Here is a 26,941-nt window from a genome sequence, read left to right as displayed (position 1 = left end):
GTGGGTGCCCTCTCTGGAGCCTAGGTTGGATGGGATACTGGGCAATCTGATCTAGTATGTGACCTAGTGGCTGGCAACCCTGCCTCTGGCAGGGGAGTTGGAACTTAATCCTTGAGGTCCCTTCCAACTCAAGCAATTCTATGATTCTACAATTACTCTTCTATGATTCTACAATTACACAGCTCTTTTGCAAGAGCTCCAGGTGTATATAGCTCTAGGTGCCCGTTCCCAACTGAACAACTGAAAATGCCCACTTCAGTGTGCGGATTTCATCACTAGATTTTTTTTCCTATATTTGTCATAAAACACAGGAATCCTTGGTGAAATGTGGCAGAAGTTTGAGTTTCCAGATGTATGGGAATTGCTGTCACAGCCTAAATCAATGATTGAGCACCTGGTGAAGGGACACAGCCAGTCCTGGGTGCACATGTAAAAGCAATGCACCTGTGGGACCAGAAGGGGTGGAATCCAGTTCTTCCCTTCCCTAAGTCTCATTTAATGGCTGGCAGCTATGAGGGAAGGATCTCTACCTGGAGATGCCTCTTTCTGGAGTATTTGGTGAGCCCTGGTCCTTGGGACAGATAAGCAAATCTTTCTTTAACTGAGCTACAGCCATTGCCCTTTTTTGGGTAATTTAGAACTGGTTATCTGCTATCACCATTTCCTATATTGGAATTAGTCTTTTATTAAAAATTAGTTTTTTATTAAAAAATCCCTTAGCCTTGGATAGTGCAAATTCTAATATTTGCACTATCCAAGGCTAAGGGAGGCCAACATGAATTTTATCAGGAAATAGAATGTTTCCAAAAAAGGGTGCAGGTCTGTACATCCAGTAGACCAGGATTTCTAATTGAAGGGTCTACATAGCATTCCATATTCATATCCTATTCTTGATATCTGATTGCATACAGAAGTAGCTGATGTTTCAGCTCCAGCAGTACCCAACTCATTCTATTGCTGGTCCAATAGAGTTTTGCTGGCCAAGCTAGAAGAACAACTCCAGAAGAGCCCAAATCAAACCAAAACCAAAAAACGTCCAAGCTGGGGAAAAAGCAACAGCAAGCACAACATGAATGCTCCCCAAAACCTGTGATCAAATTCAGAGATATTAACAACATGGTAATGTTTTTTCCCCATTATGCTGACACTCACAAATAAGTAACATAACATTATGCATAATATATCTTAGTATGCACAAAACAAAGTCAAGAAATCAAGCGTGTGTGTATATATATATACATATATATGTAAGCAAATTTTCTATATTTCTCCAGGTTCTTTGGGACTGAAAGATCATCTCTAAAAATACAGCATGAACAACAAATGCTAAAATTATCCCTGGGTACATTAATTAAGAGTAAATAAATAATAACAATAGTAGAAAACATTAAATATTTATATTAACTAGTAAGAGAGAATCAGTTTGCTACCACTTGTTTCCTCAGAACCATTGACTTTATACTTGATAATGAAGTGTAATACAAGTTTAATGCAAAGCTTCCAATTAGAAAACACATGGTAGGTTTAGTATATACTGCATATTGTTAATTAAGAACCATTTGCATGAAAGCATCTTTCTTTCCAGAAGAAAGATATTTTTTTCCTTTTCTATCTATGTGGTTCTAGATTAACCTCCCACATGCTGACTTCCGATTTGCTTGGTTCATTATAGATAATGTAATTCTTTCAGTACCACAGCAGCCAGACCTCTACAAAACCCAAGCCAAAGCCATCTGTTTGCAGGGAACACAGCAGACTTATCAATGAATACAGTGAAGCCATGCTGCAAGAGCAAAAGCTTCTGCAAAAGCACTGTGCTTCTTTAGGTTCCACATACTCTCAGTTTCAGATTAAGAACATAAATTTTTCTGTAGTTCTTCTCTTAGGACCTCAAGAGATAATGGCTATAAAGACAACTGAAAAAAAAATCTCTCTGTGAAGGAGACATGCAGGGTAAATATGCTTTGTATCATCCTTGTACGTGTAATTATCTGCCACTGAAATATCTAGATGGTAAAACCGTAACATAGAAAAGGCCAGAACAGAGTAGAACTCAAAACAGCAAAGAAGACAGAGGTGCACTGTAAAAAGGAAAAGCTCTCCTATGAAACTTTAGTCATAATTTAAATTTCATTTTTCCATAATTTCTTTGAATTAGGAATATAAAGAGGTGGTCTTAGAAAAAAGATAGAAGCCTCTGCTCCTGTGTACTGCAACACCATAATGAATCTGCGTCCTTCCCAATGCAGCTGCACAGCCCTCTTGTGCAAATTAAGGCTGCAGATGTGCTTACCATAAATGCACAGCATATATGATTTCCTTCTTTTTTTCCCTTAGGTATCAGTGCATACAATAACATAATAAATCTAGGAGCATAGCTTGCTATAGTGTATTGATGTGTAGGATACACTACAAGAGATTCAGTCTTGGTGATAAATATGCAGTGCATGCACATCCTCTCTGAAACAGCTGAAGCGTGTGAGCTTAATGAGCATCACAATCTGCATAGACTAAGCATATTGTGTTCTTTTTTTCTTCCAGAGAATAATCTCCTTGAAGATTTCAAGAAATGCACTGTATTTTAAGCGGGTTTTTGATGGATAGGAGCCAATCCACATTTACTTTGAGCAGATTCTTCCAGGCCTCAATTAGCCAAAGCAAAGCCTTTGATCTGATTTAATTAGACCAGTAATCTACTCTTGAAAAAAAAAAAAAATACCTGATGTGGAAAACTTACAAAGGGCAAAACAAAATAGTTGCACCACAAAACAGCATGGATTTAGCACAGCTGTTTCCTGTTACACAAAGACTTCCACAGAATGGAAAATATTGACAGAAATGGCAGCACTGAGCTCACCTGAGACAGACAAGCTCATTTTCATTTTCCAACAGATGTGCAACCAGCAGTAAACTGCAAGGGTACAAACTGACCAAGAATTAATAACTGAACTAGTGATTGTACTCTTCATTATTTTTTTTTTTTTTTTTGTCAGTATACCATAGACATTCTACCAGAACAGTTGTTTGTTTGTTTGTTTTTAAATGCTCTTTATAGAAATACTTTCCATTAGAATCACACCTAACTGGGATTTCTGTAGTCCAGTTTCAGCACTGGATTTTATTTTTAGTCTACAAATGCCTCTTTTCATACAAAATCCTGTATGTTGAAAATACAAATACATGACAGGCTTAGACTCATGGCCTTTTCAGAAATTTGTCTAAGAAAATAAAAGCATTTCACAAGAAATTATAGTTCAATGGCCCAAAGAGAAAAAACTAAGATAATCTGAGAACCTGAAAAAAAAAAACCAACAAACCCAAACTGGTCTCAAATGCTGCATCCACAGTACCCTCAGCAACTCAGTGCAGTAACTTTCATACCCAGTTTGAATCCCTCACATGAATAAAGTGAAAAAACAGGAAAAGGGTCAATCAGCCCAGAGATCTACATACAGTTTTGAGCAGCAAATGTGAACTATAGAAGTCTGCAAAATTTGGGTACAGTTAGGATGGGGCTTGAAGGGGGAGAAGGGAACAAAATCTTTTACGCTTACTACTGGAGTCAACTCCATTCTTATTCTAGATCATCCAACAAAACAAACATATGAAATAAAAAAAATCCTTTTTTTACAACGAAGTTAATCTAACAGGAAAAGTTTTCACAATGTACCTTTAGCAAGCAATTACCAGCAAAGCTTTATAGAGGAACATAGTAAGTGCACTGATGGTTGGAGCTTAGACAAATGGAGGTACCACACTCTGCACAAGATATGACATGGGATATCCATTTCACAGCTTAATCATCTTTGGCTCTTAAAAAGTAAGCCTTGCACAGTATGAACTGTAAAACTACACCAACAAAAAGTGTTTCTTGGAGTACTGAACAACAGTTAAAAGTAATTCAATAAAAAAAGCATTTAGTGGGAGTGGGGGGCAAATAGGATAGGAACCTTAACAATATTAACAGGTTTGTACAAACAGCCACATCCACTCAAAAGCATAATCAAATAGATAGCTATGTTACAATCATCAACACAAAAAATCTCTCTACATGCTAAGCCTCCATGCTTATGATGCAAACTTCTGCACCAGATGTACAATCTGGCTCCCCTTTCCTTTTCTGTACCTGGCTTTCGCTATAGTATGATTTGTTTTCTGTCCATGTGCAATGTAGCACATTAGCAAGGAGAAATCTAAACTGCGCATCATTAACCATATTCACTCCTGCAATGCTAGCTTCTTTTATAACTTGCATTTCTCCTATAAAAAAGGTTTGAAAAACTTTGCATGAAATGCACTTGAAAATAGACATTCAGACATTAGTCAGCAAGAGCAGATGAAGTATGATCACAACATTTACCTTTATGACTTTATCTTGCCAGCTTAAACCTGAACACCACCACTCCAGCATCTCTGTTGTTGTTTTCAATATTAAAAAAAAGCTTTCATGCCCCACCTCACACCAATTCACTGGCAGGAGTACAAATTACTGTAGCAGGTGGACCAGCGTGGTTTTAAAAGCAATGTAATACAATCAACTGTACAATATCAGATTTCAAGAATGCAAAAGACATCGAGAGCAAAGGCTGATCCTTAAGCAATCCTAATATTGGCATTAAAGTGTTCAAGATCCCACAGGGACTATTTTATCTTTTGACCCTAGGTTTTAATTGAAACTTTAAACAAAATATATTACCTATTTAATGCAGCTGAGCTGGACTCTGGCCTTTGTAGTGCATGCTGTCATGCCAAACAAATTAATCTGTGTAACCTTAGTACGTACTTTTTAATTTACATCAAAGAAATATGACATAGAGAAAATAAATATCGAGCCAACCCTACACAGCCTGTTGAATAATTATTTTGTTTCTAGTTTTAGAGTTTAATTTTTAGCTGTTCGGAGTTCTTTAAATTAAAAAAAAAAAAAAGAAAAAGGTTTTACTTCTTGGTACAAAGCCAGAGAAACATATGGTTTCTTTAGCTGACTTGTTGAACACCTGGCAAAATAAATCACAGCAACAGGAGACCAAAATCTACTCTGCAACTTTTCATATGCACAAACTTAGAATAGTTGATGCAGGTCTTCTGGCCTTTTGTGTAATGATTAAAATGTAAAATCAAACGGATGGTTTGCTTCTTGAAGCCCACTATTTTTTCCTCTTTTAACAGGGAAGTTAGTTTGAGTTTTAAAGAATGAGTCAGCTGGACAGATTGGCACACTAGAGGAATGGGTCCCTGGGCCTGGCAGAGCAAAAGGCCAATAGAGGCAAATGCAGGAAAAGAACTGTAAGACAAACAGGGAAAGCAGGTGGTGTAAAGGCTTAATGCTACTGGAGTGCTAATGCTGCCGCACTTGGAGTGCTGGAGCTCAAAACCTGATTCATTCAAACAGTTCATCTTCTGTTTATTTTCCTTCATGTATTTTATCTACATTATACATGGAAAAAAGCCTTCATAAAATCTTCAGTGAAATAATCAACTAGTTATTGGAAATTAAAGGAAGTACTGTTTTCTTAGATCACATGCTGACACTGAAACAAGCAGAGCTACTGCCAGATACTTGGAATACATCAATCATAACAGTTACTACAGCAGATACATAATCCTCAAACTGTAACTACTCTTCACTTCCATGATAAACTATGAAGACCCTCTCCACATGTCTTGACAGGGAAAGATCCTTCCTTCCTGCACAGGTAGGGAGCACACCCCAGCTGCTCCTCCTTCTCCTCAGCACACAGTGAATGGGCACAGATCAGAGACAGCTTCATGCACCAAGCACATGAGACAGCACTGGCCTATTTCACTGCCTCAAAGTCTCCTAATTAAAGGCAAGCAGTAGCCAGACAAATTTATGTAAAGCTGTATATCAAAGGTAGTGTTATGGTGAGAGTGTTTATAACTTCGTCTTGAATATCAAAACAGAAATAAACAATCTAGTCAGCTCTCTGGTACCCAGTGGCACTGTATGAACTGCAGAGCAGATGCACTCCTGATAATGGATGTGTTCGCCTTGTTCTCCTGTCACTTTCGATGCAACGAGGTGACTGAATTGGTGTTTAGGATTTATCTCACCCAACTCAATCTAGCAATTCTAAGCCAGCCATCTCAGCTCCTTTTACAGAAGAAGTATGCTTGCAGAGGATTTTTCATGTAAACTAAAATAGGTGTTTAGGACAGGTGGGCTAAATTACTCCCCAGAGGTATCTTTTCTTCCCACAGGAAAAACCCAGCACAGCTACCCAGTTCTGACATTCCATCTGACCTTTACACTGTTACGGACAGGAGAGAACAGTCTGATTCAATTTGTCTAACTGCAGTATGAGTGTTGATGTGGACACACCCAGGACAGCTTTAAACAAACTGGCTGTTAGCATAGCTGCACTGAGCGCAGTTGAAGTCACCATCTGGCTCTTCACCTAGCCTCTCAGATTGCCTCTGCAATAGAGCCAATAAGCCACACCTCAGCAACGAAGCAAGTCCTGATTTCTCTGCAAAAGCTGCAATCACAACAGCAACCAAAATACAAATATACACCACGTACAGCATAAACTGTACTTTACAGAGCCCCATAATAGCCTGAAAGAGGCTATGGCAATCTCAGCTGGCCCTGACTTGTTATGCCACCAGGATATTTGTGGCTGTCAGCAGCTGCCTAAAGGCAGTGGAGCCTGGCGCGCACACTGAGCAGTGGAGGGAGCATGTGTAGCACCAGCCAAGCCTGGGCAAAGGACTGAGCTGGTCTTTGTGCTCACTGTCACTCAGTGAGTTAATACATGCAAATCCCAGAAGTAGAGTGAACTTGAACTTTGTGGACTGAGGAAAGGATAAAGAAAGTTGAGAAAGACCTCCTGAATCTAAAAAAGTAACCAACAGAAAAAGAAGCAATATATTAAAGAACCTTTTAGGTCATTATGATTCTAAAGGGAGCACCTATTCATGGGAAAGAAAAAGGGTGACACAGGCCTTATAATGAAACAACCATGATGTGGGAAACAGCATTGGTTTTCATCTTGTGATTTCTGCACTTCTGACAGCACTTTTATCAGAACTATGAAATATATATCTGTACTAAAGAGGGCAATCAAACTTCTGAGGGTTTGCTGGAGCCCTGCAGTACATCAAAAGCCACTACAGGACACCAATAATAAGCAGATGTTTAATTCCCACAGAGCTATGACTGCAGATAACCCCATCAAATCCATCAGTAAATGCTGATAAATAAAAATGATAAAGCAATAGTTTAGCTAAGACTTTCTAAAAAAAAAAAAAAAAAAGCATGTGCAAATTTTAGCCATTTGCATTGACCTGGTAGAGCTCAGAATTTAGGAAGAAGTAAATCTGCATTGAACTGTTTGAATTGTTAAGAAGACATTAGATACTTTGTCATAGTGACAAATACTTATTTTAGCATTTACAGAGATATGCAAATATGTAGCAACAGTTACAACCAGAGTTTCAGAGTACTTTTCCCATGTCCAAGAACCTGTAAGGAGCTACTGAAAGATAAATTTTCCAAATAAGTAGAGAAGAGTGAGTGGTGCCTCCTTTTGACAGCTGTGTTAACCAACACAGAGCCTTACCTTTTTGGCATGAGGGATCCTAATTGCTTCTACGTGTATTTTTTACTGCTTCACTTCAAACTATTTCAAACGCATCTTAAGACTGTTTCTTTCTCAGATAAGAGCTTGCAGAATCTACTCATCAGAAACTGAGGTGGGCTAGTAGAAATGCATGCTTCTTTAACAATAATTCCACTTAAAACATCTCAGGAACAATTCCTTTCCTGTTTTTTGCAGATCTGAATAGTACAAATAATACATATATTTTTTTCCTGTCACTCGTTTAATGTATTTTGTGTGAAGATGTGATTAAGAATACTATCTTATTAAGAATATTACCATATTAGATGAAATTTTGTTATAATTAGGATTACTTTCCACTGCGTTTTCTATAAAGCAAATGCAAACTCAGTTTCAAAGAGAAATAAATAAATTTAAAAAAAACTGAACACTCTTAGATATCCAACAATTGATAGTCTAGTCATGTTTCATACAGCACTGTATTTACTAGCATGTAAGCTCTTGAACCTTGTTTGGCTAGTATCTACTGAAAGCAACTATTTTGTTGTTATTAGCTAATTCATTCTGACGCAGTAACAATATACTTACCCATCATGTTGTATAAGCTCTGTGGTGCAAACTGCCTTGGCATTTTCTGTATTGCTTCTTTGTAAACAGTTAGGGCATCCTGAAGAGAGAGACACACATGGGACAAATCATTAGTAAAGGACCGATTTCAAAAGTGGTTCTACATATGAATTATAAACAATCTGTCTTCTTCAAATAAAGAGATGCAGAGAGAGAAAACACATCTGCATTATAAATATCACATAACTTTCACATTTTTCATATACAAAATTATACAAATTCAGTAAAGCTTGTTGGCAAGAGATCAAATTAGTTCCATTGATACAACTCCTTTCCCACATCAAAATTTCTTTAAATTCTTTGAAGACTCGTGAGCTTATGAATATATATAAAATTCTATATGCTAGTAAACAATATGGGATAATACCAAATAGTAGACAAAGGATTTTCTGATGACTAAGCTACAGTAAGTGACCTAAAAATAAAGAAATCATTTTCTACCACCAAGGAATAATAAAATATAAGCAAAAGCACAAGCAAAATTTTGCTGCACAGAATGAGATGGACTATAGTTAGGAATGCCAAAACCATCTTCCCTTCACAAACGTGCTGTGCTTTGAATTACCTCATTATGTACCTATGATTCATTCAGCACTTAGGATGCTTACTGGTCAGTCTGTTCACTATGCATCGCTTTCCATGTCATCACATCAAATAGTCACAGCTTCTGACAACTGAAATGTGACTGAAAAATCTAAATGTATGATCAAGCCTGGGTCAGACTGCCATGACCACCAGGCAGAAACCCAATGTTTTAAATTTTTAAAATCTCTTGTACCATGCAGGCATTGCACTCTACACTCTATCAGCCATGCAGGCAATATGCTGCTGTTCTCTTATCTTTACGGATGTATTAGCTGTCTGTGCCTGTTTTAACCAATTAGTAACTGCCATCTGACAGGGCTGGATTCGGCAGTCAGGTGATAGAGAATCTGTAGGCCTTGTGAATGTCTGATCTTAAACAACCAAGTTAGCTCTCACAGTCAGAAAGAGTTGCATGGATCAAAGTCACGTGTAACTCCTGTGCTGAAGTATCCTTGGCAATGCAAAGACAATGACTTTCTTTCAAATACTATAAGAGGTGAAAACTCAAGCAAATAACCAGTTTTAAAAATTTCCTAGGGAGAATGGAGAGAAATTTCAGCAGTCACGTGTAAATGAGATAGATGTGTTGGGTGCCATGTAACTACCTATAAAAAATTCAACTTACTATGGCACTTAGGCCAAATTATCTCAAAACAGCACTAGGATTTTAGCATACATAACAAACTGGGATGTTTCCAATCACTGAAGTTTTGAATTATTCCAACTAAGTTTAATTCTTGGAAACATTAATGCATTTTAATAACTAAAGATGGACACACTATTTTGAAGTAAAAAGCCAATATGAATTAGGTCAGCTGGACTGTAGCAGCCTAATTCTTTTCCCAGCAACAGGGACAAAGACAAAAAGAATGAATTAGCACATAATCAGATGTGATCACTGATAATACCAATTCTGACACCAGAACATCACACTGCAAATTAACATTTTCCCACCCATGGTTGTAGAGAATAACTACTCTCCGCAGAGAATACTAATCATGATTTGGTGAAATTCAGTCAATTACTGCCTGTGTCGTGTTTTGACAGTCTGGATGGAAACAGTGGGCCACTATTTGTGCATGCTATTGTAACAAATCTGGAGTGTTACCTCATAGTGTCCTTGTTCATGAAAAAGTTTTCCTAAATTATAAAGACAACTAGTAACAGAGCTTTTATGAGCATGAGGATCTTTCAAATTTTCATCAGGGATCTCTGAACACTTTAGGAATGTCCTCCTGGCTTCCTCTGTCTTCCCTTGGTTCATCAGGATGATGCCAGTATTTAAATAGGCAGCTGTGAAGATGGAAAGAAATGTCATATTTTTAAGGTAATATCAGAAAGAGATCCTGTTACTATCTAATTTGCTTTTGTATAATATAGATCAATTACTGCTATAAAGAGGAACAGGTAAGAGTGTAATTGTTCAGAAGCAAGGAAAGGAGAATAGAAGCTATAAAGACTGAGGAAAGCGAAAAGGGAATACTGGTTGAGCTGTGCACTCCATGTCATTCCTTTTATTAGGAGTGTATCAAGCATATACTGTCAGTGCTTGAAATGTTGAAAACTTGGTCTTTTTTTGATAAAAATATATTGATATGTCTATGCACATGTATTGTGTACACACACACGGACATGTGGAAGATTCAATATTTCACCTACAAAAAAAATCACTTTAAAAGTATTTACTTAATTTTGGAACAACACTTAAGTTTGGGCAACACCTTATGGATTATTTCCATTTTTTCCATATAAGAAAAGAAAAATTAAAAGACTTAAAAATATTTATATTATGCACTTACAACACTTAGTAAAATAATCAGAGACCGGCTGTAGAAAAGAGATAACAGGAGCCTATAAATTTGGGCAGAAATATCTACAGATAACAATGCCAGAAACGTTTTAACTTCTACCTGTGCTGTCCAGTGTTAAACCCCTATCTGCTTCTTCCCTTCACCACAGTAAATAAAACCACTGTAAAATTTCACCGCAGTAAAACAATGTTTTCAGCTTGGAAAGGGTGAAATCTCTTATTTCACTTTCAGAAAGAAAAAAATGTGTGTGGGGAAAAAAAAGAAAGTGTTATTAAAGAGTAGGAAGATATCCTTTAAAATGCTAATCAATGTCATGCAAGTTTGTTGAGCTGAAATACTTACAAGCTAATGTGGGTCTGCTACCAATAGCCAGTTTATAGTAATGCAATGCCTCTGAAAACCTGTTGTTCTCTTGAAGAAGTAATCCTCTGCACACAGATGAAAGAGAAAAAGAGAGGGAGGAAGGTTATTCAAAGTGTAATTTCAAAATATATTTTTTTGTCTCATCAAATTAAACATGTATATGAAAAACAAAACTGAGGTTGTGGGTTTTCCCTCCCTGGAAACATTCAAGGCCAGGCTGGATGGGGCTGTGACCAGGTCTAGAGGGAGGTGTCCCTGCCTATAGCAGAGGAGCTGGAACTAGGTGATCTTAAAGGTCCCTTCCAACCCAAACTGTTCTATGCTTCTATGATAAGCTGAGAGAAATATAATAAATTTGCATGTTACTAACAATTCACTTGGAATTTTTTTGGCCTAACAGGATTAACTCATAGACAAAAGGTATGTTCATATGGCTTTACCAAAGCTGTTACATTCAGTAGTTTCAGCTTGATAGAAACAAGAAGATTCATTGACTCATTTGATAAAATGATTTTTTAAAGTGGTTGGTGGAGTTATTTGTAACCTTTAAGTCACTCATGTTTAGTTTGTTTTCTCTCCTTGACTTGAATTAAGCAGACTTTTTTCAAATGCATAATAAAGTTAACCACCTAACACTTCTTTTGTATTACCTTAACCAGTTCTTGCTGATCAATTTCACTAGATTATCCAAGATAGGGCTAAGCATCTACATCCATTCTTTTTTTTTTTCTCACGTCTTCTTTCTGCTCTGACCAAATTTAATAACTTAAGAGATGTCAAAAATGATTCTTAATTCTTCCAGTTCTGTTAGTTTCATAATTCATGAGCTTTAATTAAAGCTTTTATGACAAGTATCTCTGTGAATTACAAATTACAGAAGTCATACAGAAGGTACTGAGAAATTAGTGATGTGGAAATCATGAATTCACAACTGTATGCTTAAATGAGCATTCAAAGCATTACAGCATTCCCAAAGTTTTAAGATCAGAAGTATACACAAATGCCTTAGAAAAGCAAATATAAGAAAATCCTTAATAACTAGCTATCTTAGAGCTTGGACTGAGCACATGATCCAGTGGGAGACGACCCTGTGTATACACCTCAAAGTACTCAGGAAAAAAAAAAGTATTTCTTTTAGAAGGTGGAAGATGGAGGATTATAATCTCTATTTCTATTTTTCCTACAGAATCTTTCTCTCCTTCCTCTATGCTTCTGATAATAGCTTTTCAAACTGCAAAGAGGTTGGTCTTTTTCCTTTATCCATTTTCAATCAGAAAATCTTTTTCCCTCCAAAGTCTCAGGAAAACTTCTTGAATCAAACCAGTAGACTTCATGGGAATTTAAAAAAGTATTATTTGCTTCTGATCACTGGGTCAGAATTCAACAGAATGAAAGAACATATACATTTTCTCCATCTGTAACACGTAGCCTCACGTTTGAAATAGTATCTGTCCATTAGCCCCAAGTCAGTCAGTAAAGGACTTCCTTCCTATTTCCAGTATAAGCTCTTCTGCATATTAAGAGAAGTAATTGGTTAACACAAACACAAGAAATTGTCTTGGTATGCATACGTCAATTACACTTCTTGGATTAAAAGCACTTTCATTTATAATTATTACCAAATTTATCTTTTCTGCCCAGTACATGTTCTACTACTTGCACTCTTAATTTATTACTTGAACTTTAAGGTTGTTTGTTTTTTTTCCTTCCCATACTTCTACTCCAAACAAAGCAAAACAAAACAAAATACAGTTGGTCCTCTAACAGACATTCTCTTTCTCTCACAAACATATAAAAACATAAACAACTGCTTGGATGCACAATTGAGTATTGAATTAATTGCATTAATTTCAAATATTTTCATTTCTATTATTTATGAGATTTGGTCTGAACAAAACAAAATATAAACAGAAGGATGGATATGACCTAAAAACCTTGACCAGGCATGAAACTGCTCCTACTCTCCTTGTGAAATCAGTCCTGATTGATCACTGGTTTTCCCTGTGGCTACTGGTAATACAAGCTGACTAGATTTATGAGCTTCTATTTCTAGTTTCAGGTTAAACAAAGATAGGAAAAGTTGTGAAGAAAAATTCAAAAATGTAATTTTCATTGAGTACAACTAACAGAAAAATAGTTTAAAGAGATGTACCTACAGGGAGACACTTCACTTTCCAGATGAAAAATCAGTTCCTCCCTGGCTTTAAGCTCAAACAGGATTATGCAGGCATATAAATATGCTCAATAACCTCTAAGGTCAGTGCAGGAGGAGGGCAGGAGGTGCTCCAGGCACGGAGCAGAAGCTCCCTGCAGCCCAGAAGAGGCTCACAGTGGGGCAGGAGGACTGGGGGAGCTGCTCTGTAGCAGTCTCTGAAGGGCAGGCCTCATGGTACACAGCCATGTTGGAGAAGTGCTTGAGGTACTGAGGAGCATGGAGAGGGGCAGAAAAAGTGAGACCCATAGACTGTAACCATGTAAGCCCATGACCTTTGAAATGCTTTGTATTTTTTGTTCAGATCCACTGTGATAGTTTCAATTCCCTCCTTCCTTTCTTCCTTCCTTCCCCTATAGCTGATTGCTAGGGATAAAGTTGGAAAATGGCAATGGCAGATGGAGTCTCTGCTTCTTCTATTGGCTTTCAAACTTTTCAGTCAAAAATAAGTTCCTTTCCATTCATCCGAAAAGGAGTGATAATGAATGAATGATGAGTCTATAAAAAATGACAAACTGTCAGGAAAAGCTTCCTGCATGCACATTTCCATTTTTATGTGGGGGGGAAATGAAAGGATTAAATGTTTATCTATTTCCACAATCAAACTTTTTTTTTTTTTAAAGCTTTTTATTATGCTTAGTTACATTGAAGATATCTTTGGGGCACTTTTTTTTCATGGAGAAAGTTAATTTTTTTCTCACGTTGTCATTTCTACTGTCTACAGTAAGTGTAGGGACAAAAGAAAACGTTGGCTCTGAATGACCAGTTTCTAGATGCAGAGGAATAATGCCCCTAAGTGGAAACTCGCACCTTGCGGGCACAGCCTAGTCTCTGATAGCTCCCAGCAGTGGAGGCAGATGGCCACATATGGAAGTTCCTCCTCTGCCAGGAATGGATCTGTTCTGGATATGCCATTCCCTTCCTCTGTTTACACTTTTAAATGATAACTACTCGTCAGAGGTTACTCGTCAGAAGACATAAGGAGTGGATAGAAAGAATATGAAAGAGGAGGGGGGTACAGTGCAGAGCACTGACCAAAAGCCAATTGTGAATCAGGACAATAAATCTGCATTAAGTATGTATCTGTGCTTAGTCGTTACAGAGATACAAAGCCTGCCTTTTTCCTCACACAAGCATGAACAAACGAAAGTATGTCTTTGCAATAACGATGCTTGATACAAGGAAGCCGGCTCAACTGGTGAGCTTAGATGAGTACAGAAGGTCTTGAAGGCTTTTGCCAGTTTTAATAAACTTTCTACAGTGGCTAGGGATACTCAAGCTAAATAAATAAAAGAGCATAATCCCAAATACCCTGAAAAGAAGCCTCCAAAAACAAACAAAAAACAACAGCAAACTACTTGACAAACTGAATAAAGTTTGCAGTTTTCAAGCTCTTTTTTCCCTACAGTTCATTTCCCAGCTGTAAAGCATGTAAGTTAAAACATTAATTGAAACACACAACTTTTGTTCAAAGAAAGTTTACTCACATAATTGAACAAATGTGAAGTCTACCAGATGAAAGGGGGCAAAAAAGAGTCAGTGGCTCCTTTTGCTTAGTAAAAGCAAGGACTGTAGAGGAATAAATTTTCCCTCTAAAAATACATGAGGATGAAATTACTTGTAAAAGGAAAAGCTACTTAAACCACACGACACAAAGTAAATGGATATAAATTGACCATGAACTAATTTAGGAAGAATTAGTAGACAAGTTTTAGCTATCACAGCAGCAAAACTCTGGAACATCCTTACAACAGGCTTTTTTTTTTTTTGTGTGTGTGTATGTACGTGTACTGCTTCTAGCTCAATTTACAGTGGAGTGTGAATCACTTGTGAAATGGAGGATATGAGCTGACTACTTGTAGCATTAGCAGACCTCAACCACCAACACTGGAATCATCTTGGAATCCTGCTTGTCTAGTTGCAGGAAAAATAAAAAGAAAAAAGTTAACTTTTGAGTATCTAGAAATGCTGAACACTACTTCCATAAATATGAGCTGCTTATTTACACATATGAAGCAGAACGCTTCCCAAAACTAGTTCTTCTCTGAAAGCATCCTGAATTCTTTAAGCTGCCAATTTTCATCTATCTTCTTTGACCAACAACTTGAAAAAGTCTTCCTGCCTTCCTTCTTGGCCTTGTTTTTGTTATAAAGTCACTGAATACTAATAGGAAAAATTATTTTCAGGGACTGAAAAGTAGACACAAAACACAAATGGACAGTCTACTGCTTTCCTCTAGTTACACATTAATTTCTTCCTGGTGCAGTTCAGCTGCTCTGTTTAAAAAGTTAATTCCTTAATCACAAAAACTGACATATACCACATGTATGTAACCACATACATACAATACACAGGAACCATAACTGTCATGAAGGTAAACATGGATGTTAGTGAAATATCTATTAAAATTTCAGGCCAGCTACAGCAAAACCAGAAGTGTTTCGTCCAAACCAACTCTTTCAATGTCATTTGCAAAACTAATGGACAGAAAAATAGCAATAGAAAATGCAACAGCCCAGCACACGAAGCCAGTAAGTCTGCTCCTTAATTAATGTTTTTGTTGTTTTGTCTTGCTTTTAAGCAATTAAACCATTTAGCTACTCAACCAAATGACTGCTAACCTTTTCTAACAGTCTACAACTAGGTTCCATTAACAAGAATAGCAAACGGAGTACCTTTAATGTTTTCCAACAACATCCTGTTAGCAAATATGTAAATAGAACACAAATCCTAGTTTTTGTAGTCAATAATAATCCATATCCAGTAGGTAGTAACATAGAATGACTATTTCCTTTGCAGAATTTAATAATAAGAGAAAGCATAACCATATTAATAATTATTATTTTTTTTAATATTGAAACAGAACAATCACCCACAAAACTCTCTCTCTTAGTCTTTCAGATAGCACAGAAAGAATTCTGTCTTTTTCTCCCATTTACAGGAAAAGCTCTTCAAATGCAAGTAAGTTGGACAGCAAATAGTTCTTCCTTCTCTTCCTGAGTCACTTCAATTGGAGTTCCCATCATAGAATCATCAGAAATCACAGAATCACTCATTTTGGAAAAGACCTTGAAGATCATCTAGTCCAACCACAACCTAACCATACTACCCTAACTCTAACAACCCTCCACTAAATCATCATGACATCAGCTGCTTCAAGCCCTGCTGCATGGACAGAGAGAGAGCGATGCTCCTAGACAAGGAGTAGCATTGGTCCTGTTTCTTCCCCCCACTCTTGGTGCTGAGCTGTGCCAGCACCACACAGACAAGAAGCCTGATCCCTCATTTGCCTCTGCAAGCACTGTGGGATGAGAACTTGACAGAAACTCTTACAAGAGGGGCCATTTATAGAAACACAGACTGATTTGGCTAAAAAGGGACCCCAAGGGCCACGTAGTTCCAACTTTCCATTCATGGGCAGAGGCATCTCCCACTAGAACTGGCCTTAAAAACTTCCCAGAATGGTACATCTACAGCTTCTATGGGCAACCTGTTCCTGTTCCTCTGTTACCACCCTCACAGCGAATAATTTCATCTGAATATTTAATCTAAATCTATCTCCTTTAAATTTAAAGCCATTACTCCTTGACCTTTCACTGCACTTCCTGATCAAAAATCTCTCTCCAACTTCCCTATGGGTACCAGTTATGTACTGGAAGGTACTAATGAAGCTGAACTGCTGTGTCCACAGAATGGACAAAGTTCATGCACAGACCATTTCAAAGAATGAAATATTCAGTTGGATGTCACCAAATGCATTTCAGCTCTCTATTCTGATTAGAAAAATATCAGCACTTCATTTTTCATTACAGGTTCTCAAAAAAAAAGGCCCACAGCAGAGATTTGCACTGTGTGATGCCACTGGTCATTGAAGTGTCCTTTGAATGCTACCTCAAAAACCAGTCTCACAACACAGCAAGACTTTATGCAGAGTGCTTCAGTTACAGAAAGACACAAATTTAGCTGCTGCCCTTGATAGATGACGAGTGCTGGCAAAGCACAGATTAATTCCAAACAGGCTTGTAGCAAGGTTTTTTTTCTGAGCAGAGAATGCAATGGTCAAGTAGTAAAACAGTCAGCAATACATCCTCTTTGCTTTTAACTCAACATCCTGCATTGTAAAAAGCTTATGTGCTATCAAGGAAGAGGAACCATAACCTTGACTTGTTTCCTACTATGTGAAGAAGTAGTGCAGCAACTCTGTCTGTGAAGGTTCAATTCCAGGTCAGCACAGGTTAGGAAGTTAGCTTTCTTTTTGGGATTTTCAACTTTTACAGCTCAAAGGAGATTTTCGTGCCAGCACCATTAAAAAGGAAGAAGCTAAAACACAATTTCAACTGTTTTGTAGGCTAAGAACAAGAAAAAAGAATTTAATTCAAATTGATTTCCAGAGATTTCACCAAAGGATGCAAATCTAAAGACTGTGCATGAAACACTTATATAACCTCAGACTTCACAGAATTAAAATGTCAGTTACGCTGAAGACTTTAGCTAACAAAATTCTAAACAAAAATAAATAAACAAATCCACATTTATTCACATAGTACCCTGAAGTTACCAAAGAAAAAGTTATGAAAATTAGACTTTGAATATATTCAAATAAATTATCTGAACAATAAACTTGTAGACTCAAAGCACTATCACTGCAATGAAAATAAAGGTACTGAGGGTGATTAGTCCATTTATTCTTTATTGGGCATTGTACACTCCCCAAATGCATCATTTACATGAACTAGTACCATTCCAAAGGCATATTAAACATTTATGTGAGATTGCAGATCTACTTTAACTTGCTGAGAAACTCAAGGTAGCATAGATCATTGCTATAATGACAAAAGCATACTCTAAGCAGAGCTTGGCCTAAATATAAATGAAATAATAAACAATAAACTGTCTTTTAACTGATAAACAATTTTACTTTAGGCAGCAATTGGAAGTAATTTTAAACAAAAGAAATTTAAAAGCAAAAGAAACCCTGAGTTTTAGGTAACAATCATAAAAAGGTTAACAAGCCATAAAAAACAAACAAACAAACAAAAAAACTAGTTTATTGTTCATCTGCTGATCATTGCCTACTTTGGAGAAGCAAATATTTTTCTATAGCTCTGTCCTTGGTACTTCACAGTAATAAAATACATGGATTTCTTAAACACATGGAAAGAGATTTCATTTATGTTGATCTATCACCTTCTGAAATCTAGCTGAAATCAGTAATACTACACAGATTTTTAGAACTTGGTTTTGAGATTTGGTCAAATTACTTGCAGTGCTATCTCAAGCAGGAGGCCACGTGGTAGGTATCTTGAAGTGTAAACTACCTTATTACAGTCACATTTTAATACAATCTCCACATACAGTAGAAAATCAGAGCCAAAATCCTTTCAGCACTGAAATTACTGTGAAAATCTCAACTGCTCTCAGAGATGTCAAGCTCCAAGATCCTCTTGAGATTTTCATGAGGCTTTTAGAAAAAAAAAAGCTTCCAAACAAGAAGTCAAGGCCTTAGCCTGAACGCAGATTGCTAAAATTCCAGGCCAAAGATCTTATCCTCAAGATAGGCTGTTTACCAGGTAGTTTCACTTTTACATATTCGGACTTGAGAAATGTCAGCACAACGAACCTACTTTAACTCACATCTAAATGAGCGATGAACCACCAACTTAGTATTACTGTTAGCAAGACCTTTTCTTTTTTCACTATCATTAAAACAAAATTAAAAATAATTTCTTAATTAAAGATGCAGATCAACTTGGAACTTAGTTTCCTGAGTGTCTGTGGGAGAGAGGGAAAGCCATGAGAAAACAGATTTTTCTAGGGAATTACAGTTTGTCAAAATCTGTTCATCTTCCAAATCCAGCGCTTCTCTACAATATATGTGGCTGATGCCTTGTGCTATTTTTATTCTCCTTCTCCATACTAAGTATCTTATTATATGGTCTTTACTATATGTCTGCTGCTCTCTAAAAATGCAGGAATTTATTTATGGTTACATAATTGCCACATTTGAACAAAGTGGCAAATGACACATTCTGAATCAGGCAAGCATTCAAAGGGAGATTATGTAATTGTGTAATCTAAATTCATGCAACTTAAATTGTCCTGAATGGCAAAAGAAGCTGCAACTCAGTGCTGCTGTAATGCTGCAAAGGTATAACAGTCAGAAAATAAAAATGTATTACTGAAATCAGCCATTTCTTCATCCTGCTAAACTCACTAGGCTTTAACAATCAATAGACAATTGCTAAGCCAACAGCACATTTTAGCACAAAATGGTGTCTTGAAAAACAGAATTGAGATCATCAAATGCTTCTGTTTACGTAGTTTGTCTTTGATCATTACCCATTGAAAATTGTGAGTTAATCCTTAATAATTTCTTCCTTGATCGGACAGCACTTTGATTTGCTACTGCTGTGTTCGAATACTGCTGCAAGTGCTTATTATCTTGTATCAAATACTGGGGCATAAATGCAAAGAAAAAAACAAAGAATATGTGAAGCTTAAATAGACTTAGGATCCATTATGCCAAAACCACACAAATCAGAAACCACTGTAAGGGTGCTTTCTTTCTAAAAATCTACGAAATTACTGCTTTAGTTTTAAAGCCACATACTAAAACCCAGAAACAGTAAATCTAACTGTCCTCCTGTAATCACACACAAGATGTATTTTTCAATTACAGTATTTTTGTAAAGGCTCCCATATAACTGCATGCCAAGAAAGGGCTGAATTTGCAAGGAAGCTCTTCAGAGTTTGCCCTTAAAATACTGGAGTAGATTGGTGTCTTACTGCACCAAAGCCTATTCCATTTACCACTTAGTTTCCATACTGGATATGAAAGTAGCAAAAAAACAGAAAAAAAAAAAAAAAAAAAAAAAAAAAAAACAAAACAACCCAAGACTGTATTAAATGATTGAAAATAATGATGAAAGATTTTTCAGTTTCTGTAGCCCATGCTTTTGTGAAACTTAGGAAAAAAGAAAAAAAAAAGAAAAAAAAGAAAGAGGATTTTATTGCATTCAGGATACTGTTAGATTAAGAATTAGATATTCTTTTTTGCATATGTAAATGTATAAACACATCATATAGCAAACACTTTCTTTATTTTCAGGGGTACATGTAGATACTATATGCCCTGCATATTCCAACAATTGTAGATAAATTCCTTTCACAAGCTCAGTGGAATTTCAAAAGGTTTTCTATTTATCACAAATGAAGGCTTGTAGGCATACATTTTGTAAATCAGTGTAAAGCCAGAACATTACGGCTTGTGCTCAGAACAGCAAACTACTGAAGTTTGATTTCTTTTATATCCCCTGTCTTTATGGCCCAACCCTCCTTCTTATTACTCTGGTATTTCTGTATGGGCATATAAAAAAAATTTAATAGTTATAATTTTCATCCCCCAAACCAACTGTGTATAAGAAATTCAAGAATATCAATCTTTTCACTTTTTTTTTTTCCCTACAATCTCCTGCTGCATTCAAAAATTATTTCTTTAAACACAAGTGAAAAGAGTTTGTTCTCAAAAATATGATTTTCACAGACATTGCCTAATAGAGGCAAAAATTGTTGTGCACGCACATACGTGTTAAATGTATGATTAATAAAAATACACAAATTTTGAGATACTCTAATAACTTGGGAATAGGCATTGTACCACTAAATTTTACTGAAAAAGCAGAGAAACGTCTCCCATGTTTTCCTGTAAGGCAAACTAATGAAACGGGCAATTGATTCCTTGGTAAAAAAGTCCAGTTATTTATTTGTTTATTTTAACAATGAAGTTTAGTATTTGCATTTATTGTTTTGTACAACTTGTACTACAGCACATGCTTTTGGCATTTTGTTTCTAAACAGCTTACACAACTGTATACTGAATGGCCCTAATCTGAACTCTGCTCTCCATGACACGTCCTGCATGAAAGGGTCCATATCACAGCAGAGCCCCACTCTGAGGGTCCGGGCTGTTGGGTGCCCAAATGCAGGAGAGAGCTGGGAGCAGGATGCATTCCGCTGCTCCAGAAAGTATTTAGTTATTTTAACAGTTCAGGAGCTAACTGAGAGATATGGACTTATGCTAGGAAGTGCTTACACCCACTCCTCCCACCCACTGTTATTTAGACTTCCTTTTTAAGTCTAAGTAACACCTCTGTATTTTAGCAGAGTCAGAAACATATGGAGCAGTACCGGTGCCAAGCTCATCTATCTGCATTTTGTTCAGTGTGGGAATTTTGTTTCTTTTTAAGCAATCAGATTTGTAAGTTTGCCTGTTCTAAAGTCAGAATAATGATAAAAGAACATATAGAAATATTGACCAAGGACAGATCCTGTTCTCAAAGCTTAAGGAGCACTATTAATGAAATGATCAGTACAAAGTAACAGCTAGAATCATCTCCATTGCCAGCAGGGAAATCAATAGCTACATTCACAACAGGTCCAACCCCAGGAAAGCCACACATACTTACAAATTATAGAGCATATCAGCCATGTTGCTGCGATAGTACAAGGCATTTCTGTAGGCGCTTTCAGCTTCAGAAATCTTACTCTGGCTCTTGAGAACATTTCCAAGGTTACCCCATGCTGTCAAGAGAAAAAAGCAGTATTCAGAAAGAGCTTCAATCCAATTACACATGACACAGTATCTGAGCATGGGGTAGTTTCAAGGGGAGGTAAGCCCCACAAAGAAGCTATGCCTGAAGGGAGGGGAGGTTGCTTGTTTTTTCCCTCAGTTCTGCACCGTGCAACTTACCTTATGTACCAGTGATTTGCATACACTCTGCATACATACAGATTTTGGGGGGGAAAATAAACTTTCAAGTCAAAATACATCTTCATGATTTAGAAACAACTGTAGCAAAGGAAAAGGATCATTTTCTTTTCTAAAACCTCTACATAAAAAGCTTCAGAGTTAAATGCACAACTAGAAATGCACATCTTCATGGTCCAAGCTTTTTTCAGCATATCTACTTGAAACCACAAGAGTTGTGCCCAGAGTAGACAGGCTTCTCATGGAAGTATCAAAATTGACATATGACACAGGAATTGGAAGAACAGTAAGGTAAATAACCAGAATTAAAAGTATGCCATATGGATATAAACACATTACATACGTCACTAAAATGCATCTTTCTACTTGGAAAACACATGGTTCCTTTCCTTACATTTTATTGTGTTATATAATGTGTCCTTATGTCCCACCTATAAAGGACTTGAGGTAAATAAGAATAATAATAAAAAAACTAAGGCTCCACATGTGTTCCTTTTGCAGTTTGTTGAGTGGCATGAAAAGTATACTTACAAAAGAAACTGGAACTAATATTTTATATAAAATACAACCCACGTTTTTCCAGGAAGATAATCTAAATGGCCTTATAATTATAGACTGTATGTATACATGAACAAAAAACACATTATGCTCATAATACATGAAAGTTGTTTCATAAAACTGTTCTACTTTCACAAGAATTTCTTTTTTTATGAGCAGGAGTAATGGAAAGATGATGCCTATCCTTTTTACCAAATAATATATATCTTCCCTCCAGATGTATGAACCATGAACATTAGCTCAAATTACTGTGAAGCTCTGCCTCTTCAGTTAGTCTCGTCTTTTTTTAAAGGAACTTACATAAAAACTCAGTAACACAAACTTTTAATGTAGCTTAACATAATTCTAATAGCAGGTTGATGATTATTTTTATTATTACCAGGTACATGTTTTTCTTTAGGATGTACATTGCTTTCAAACTGCTGTGTTTTGCTGCAGAAGGATCCTACCAAAAGAATGAAAACAATAGCAAATAGCATTTTCTTTTAAGCAGAATATATTAATCATTGGCAGGAAAAGATGATGGAACCCTCTTAGGCTTCACAAAAGAAAAATCATTCACACAACATATTTTGCTAAGAAAAAGAAACAACAATATTTCCATGAGTACGGAAGCTATAATTTCTGTGAGTCACTTTATTTTAGCCTGGTATTTTAGAACAAGAAAAAAAATCGAATTTATTTAGCACTGCTAAAACTGCTGAAAATTTTCTCCGATTAACTCGATTTTTGCACTGTAATCGCTGGATTCTGAATTTATCTTCAATTGCTGCCGCTATTCTTTCTTACGAGCAGAAAACATTTCAGAAGCATCACCTAACATGACTACTGGCCAGCATGCAAACATTAATGACTATAAGAAAGAAGAATTTTTCAACTTCAAACAGGCATGCTGGTGCTCTTGTACATTCAGTGACTGCCTCCCGCAGTTGCACATTCCATTTACTCCATAGCTACTTCTGCTTTCACTATGATCTCCCATAACAGAACATTAACGTAAACGATCATTTGGACCACTGGTAACTACTTCTTGCTAAATAGTTACATGTTTCCCAAAACAGTGAAGCTCTGTAAATACAAGGGTGTACTGAAGAATGATTCAATTTATCTTTTCAGCTGCTAGGTTGAAAAAAACCTTTTAACACTATTAAGTGCAATAGTTTCTCCTCCATACCTCATTACATGCTGTATGTTCCATTATTTAACTGATTTAATATACTTTTTCAGATGATATCTTATTTTACAGTCTGTAAAGTATTTTGTGTCAAGGCTAATATCAATATTTAACCTGCATTATTGCATCTGAAATGTACTCTAGACCTTTGTTTAAACTTGTAAAAGTTTGTATCAATCCTTAAGTCCAATTTCTCCTATAAAATTGTAGAAACATTTTGTATGCATTCAGAAACAGAGATAAAATTGCACCTGAATATGAAGCTACAAACATATTTGAACCATACTTTATGACTCCAACTAAATTTCAGCACATGGGTATTTTCCATCTGCATATGCTCAGAAATTAAAAATGAATATACTTGAGGCAAAGAGAAGAAACTAAATCAGTAAATTCTAGTATTTAGGATGAATTTTTATTCCACTTAGTATACTTTTCATACAAAATCAGATATACCTTAGATTAGTATTGCAAAACATTTAATATTCAGAAGAAGCTAACGGGCATATGCAGTGCGATTTATTCATCAACTACAAATCCATTTTTTTCCCCCAATAGGAGATTCTATACAGCACAAAAGATAAAGCAAGCTGTGGGTGAAATAGTTTCGTAACATTTACTTTTTGCATGCTGCTCATTCCCTTTACACTAACTTTGAGATAGAAATAGTCAGAGGTCTTTCAGAAATAATACTCTAACTTAGCAAGGCAACTAAGGTAACATTCACGCCTCTCACACACCTACAAAACAGTATATTAACTGCAGATGGTTACACAGATCTACACAACATAAATGGATATACAGAAAATTAAAACTGCACGCCCTGTAAGCCAGTGATGAAGTGAAAAATGTCTTCATATTTGAGAATCTCTAAACTAGTTAGATTTCTTGATAGGAAAACGGACATTTTTAAGGAGTTTTGTGTGTGTGTGTGTCTTGTTTGTTTACTTTTTAAAGAGTAAGAAAAAAATATGTGTTATTAAGTAAGAAAAAAACAATTGCTAAGTGGTATAATTTTGGGCCACATCAAAATAGATTTCTATCAGACTATCAGACTCCTAAGCAATCTAGCAGTGAAGTTACTTCAACTTTTCAGACATTTCATTTTTCAAAATGGAAATGACTGTGAAAAACATTCTTCTTTAAAGTTGAATTTGGTTTCTGAATTATCTCATAGGAACTGAGAAAAGTAAGTCGATATATAAAACCTTCTCTTTGCACCTTTATTTTGAAAGAGAGCAAGACAGAAAATTTCAAGGAAGGAACAATGCTGTCCAAGCCAATCTGGCTGGATTTACGATGCACATCCTATGAAACAGAAGAGTTGAACTGAAGTTGCAATTCAATTATGAAAACAAATCAGAAACGAATGTATGCAAATATCTTAATTTAAATTCTACTTCTTCTGAATAAAGGATTATGCTAGCCTATGGAATTTATAAAGCAACTAGGTAAAGCCTCAGAGAGAAGTACTTGGTGCAAAAAGCAAATATGTTGACTACTCAATGAAACAGTGAATTATTGAAATTTTGCAATGTCACCTTAAAACTATAAGACATACTCATAAATTTTAAGTTAAAACAGAAATTGATGAAGGCATCGAAAAAGTGAACTAGATTATTACTTGAGTGACAGTGATAAACTACTTGAACTGCTACTGAAATATTTAGGGAACAGCAAAATCATTTGTAATCAAGTTCTCAGCAGTCCAAACAAGCAATTCTACTTCACAGCACAACACAGAACAAGCCAAAGAAACATCTACAGAGATTTACAGGTATTTGTGCTTTATTTACTATTCTCCAGCTTGTGAAATCAGAAGGCCTTTCTGCATTTTCCCTTTCAAGTTGTGAAAATGAAATGAACACTTACAACTATAATCTTTGTTTTGTTCATTAAGATTTTAGGGGATGAAGAGATGCCAATGCAAAAAAAAAAAAAAAAAAAAAAAGAATCTTTAGTGTTCAACTTCACTGCAAAACAGTAATTGCCTTTCCCTTTTTTTCACTTCTTTCTCCCCTTTCTTTGCTAACTCTGATTAGTATTGATCTCTATTTTTCCATCTGGAAGGAACAAGAGAGGGGTCACATAACACCAAGAACAAAACAAACAGCCCACTCTATTCTTTACATGTGTAAATTCTTTGCAGAGAGAGGGGTGAGGTACTGGAACAGGCTGCCCAGAGAGGTTGTGTTTGCCCCATCCCTGGAGGTGTTCAAGGCCAGACTGGATGGGGCCCTGGGCAGCCTGGTCTAGTATTAAATGGGGAGGTTGGTGGCCCTGCATGTGGCAGGGGGGTTGGAGATTCATGTTCCTTGAGGTCCCTTCCAACCCTGAACAGTCTGTGATCTGTGATTCTGTATGTAAAACTTCCTGAATCAAAGGACACCCAGTTTTGAAAAATATCACTCTTCTGAACTACTTGAAAATGTAGTAAGTATTTTTGAGTCGAGCTCCTAACGATGGTTTTTTTTTTTATGTTTTTGAATAAAATACTTTTTTTATCTGGCAAGCATGCAAAGAATATTTTTGTTTTCCCACCCCCCGATTAAAGAATGGGAGGAGGAGAAGGAGGAGGTTGTGGTCATACCACTGCCAAAAATGGAGTGGAAAGAGAACTATCAAGACAGCTATCAACACTCTGAAGTGCATGGTTACCATTTGCACTCATTAAACTATTAGAACACTATTGGCTTCTTCACATTGTAAAAGTAATGTTGACTTGTATCAAAACATGCCAGCTCCCACATCAAGCTGATAAACAGTGCAACTCCTCCATACTACCCTACAGTTTTAAACTTAAACCATAGAGACTCATAATTTTACAAGAAAATTAGTTTTTTTCCTGTTCACATTGCAGAGGTAAGATATCAAGGCTTATCAATGACAATTAAGGAAACAGATGCTGCAAAACTCCAAACATCAATGCTTTAAAACCTTCCAAAAGTCCTCATCATCATGTAAGTACAAAGTAAGACTTTTTTTGGATGACGAAATAATTGAAGGGAGCTTTATTTTTACTTTTATTAAACACTTCTGTTTCCAACACTGTCCAAATTGACTTTCCATTTGCTTCTCTCTCCTTCCAACACTAACAAGTCAACTGAAATATGTGTACTTTTCATATAAATCAATACTTCATGGCAGCACACTAATCATCTCTTCTTGGTTACAGCATCAATACTTGAAATTTGCACTGCACTTGGTGCAATTTTATGTTTTCTTTCACTATGAACTTGTTGCATAAGAAAATCACAGGGG

General features: G+C 36.3%; 1 protein-coding gene across 2 annotated transcripts in view; it reads right to left on the bottom strand.

Annotated features, from left to right (window-relative positions):
- TMTC2 (transmembrane O-mannosyltransferase targeting cadherins 2) overlaps window positions 1-26,941 on the bottom strand; it is a 239,019-nt gene that overhangs the window by 55,787 nt on the left and 156,291 nt on the right. For both annotated transcript variants that reach the window (XM_042889535.1, XM_042889536.1), the window contains exons 4-7: window positions 21,647-21,761; window positions 10,949-11,034; window positions 9,904-10,088; window positions 8,172-8,250 (exon numbers count right to left, since the gene is read on the bottom strand). In XM_042889535.1, coding sequence (XP_042745469.1) covers window positions 8,172-8,250; window positions 9,904-10,088; window positions 10,949-11,034; window positions 21,647-21,761 — 465 coding nt within the window. The remainder of the gene's footprint in view (window positions 1-8,171; window positions 8,251-9,903; window positions 10,089-10,948; window positions 11,035-21,646; window positions 21,762-26,941) is intronic.

Source organism: Lagopus leucura, unplaced genomic scaffold (genome assembly GCF_019238085.1).
Source record: "Lagopus leucura isolate 7727_CA_CO unplaced genomic scaffold, USGS_WTPT01 Super-Scaffold_100159, whole genome shotgun sequence".
Lineage (NCBI taxonomy): Eukaryota > Metazoa > Chordata > Aves > Galliformes > Phasianidae > Lagopus > Lagopus leucura.
This window is presented reverse-complemented; position numbering and strand designations above follow the sequence as displayed.